This window comes from Penaeus monodon, chromosome 15 (assembly GCF_015228065.2).
Source record: "Penaeus monodon isolate SGIC_2016 chromosome 15, NSTDA_Pmon_1, whole genome shotgun sequence".
NCBI lineage: Eukaryota > Metazoa > Arthropoda > Malacostraca > Decapoda > Penaeidae > Penaeus > Penaeus monodon.
Window position 1 is genome coordinate 14,425,493 of NC_051400.1, and position 204 is coordinate 14,425,696.

Genomic DNA, 204 nt, shown 5'->3' on the forward strand with positions numbered 1-204 from the left:
CCGCCTTAATGCTTACTCTACCATCCAAAAGCTGGTCAGTATGTTAATGTTTTAGTCGAGTTTTAGCTTGCGCGAGTCAGATGAGTATTGCCTTGTGTTCTCCCTGCAGGCGGCAAGCGCGCGAAGGGCTCAGGCTTCCAGACTGTGTCCGGCATGTACAAGGTAACTATGCTGTTGCATGTTCGTTTCTTCAGTTAAGGACGT

General features: G+C 49.0%; 1 protein-coding gene across 1 annotated transcript in view; it reads left to right on the forward strand.

Annotated features, from left to right (window-relative positions):
• LOC119581761 (myosin heavy chain, muscle-like) overlaps positions 1–204 on the forward strand; it is a gene marked incomplete in the record, with an annotated part of 38,657 nt that overhangs the window by 18,427 nt on the left and 20,026 nt on the right. The window contains 1 exon segment of the mRNA XM_037929893.1: positions 110–162. Within this exon segment, the coding sequence (XP_037785821.1) occupies positions 110–162 (53 nt within the window).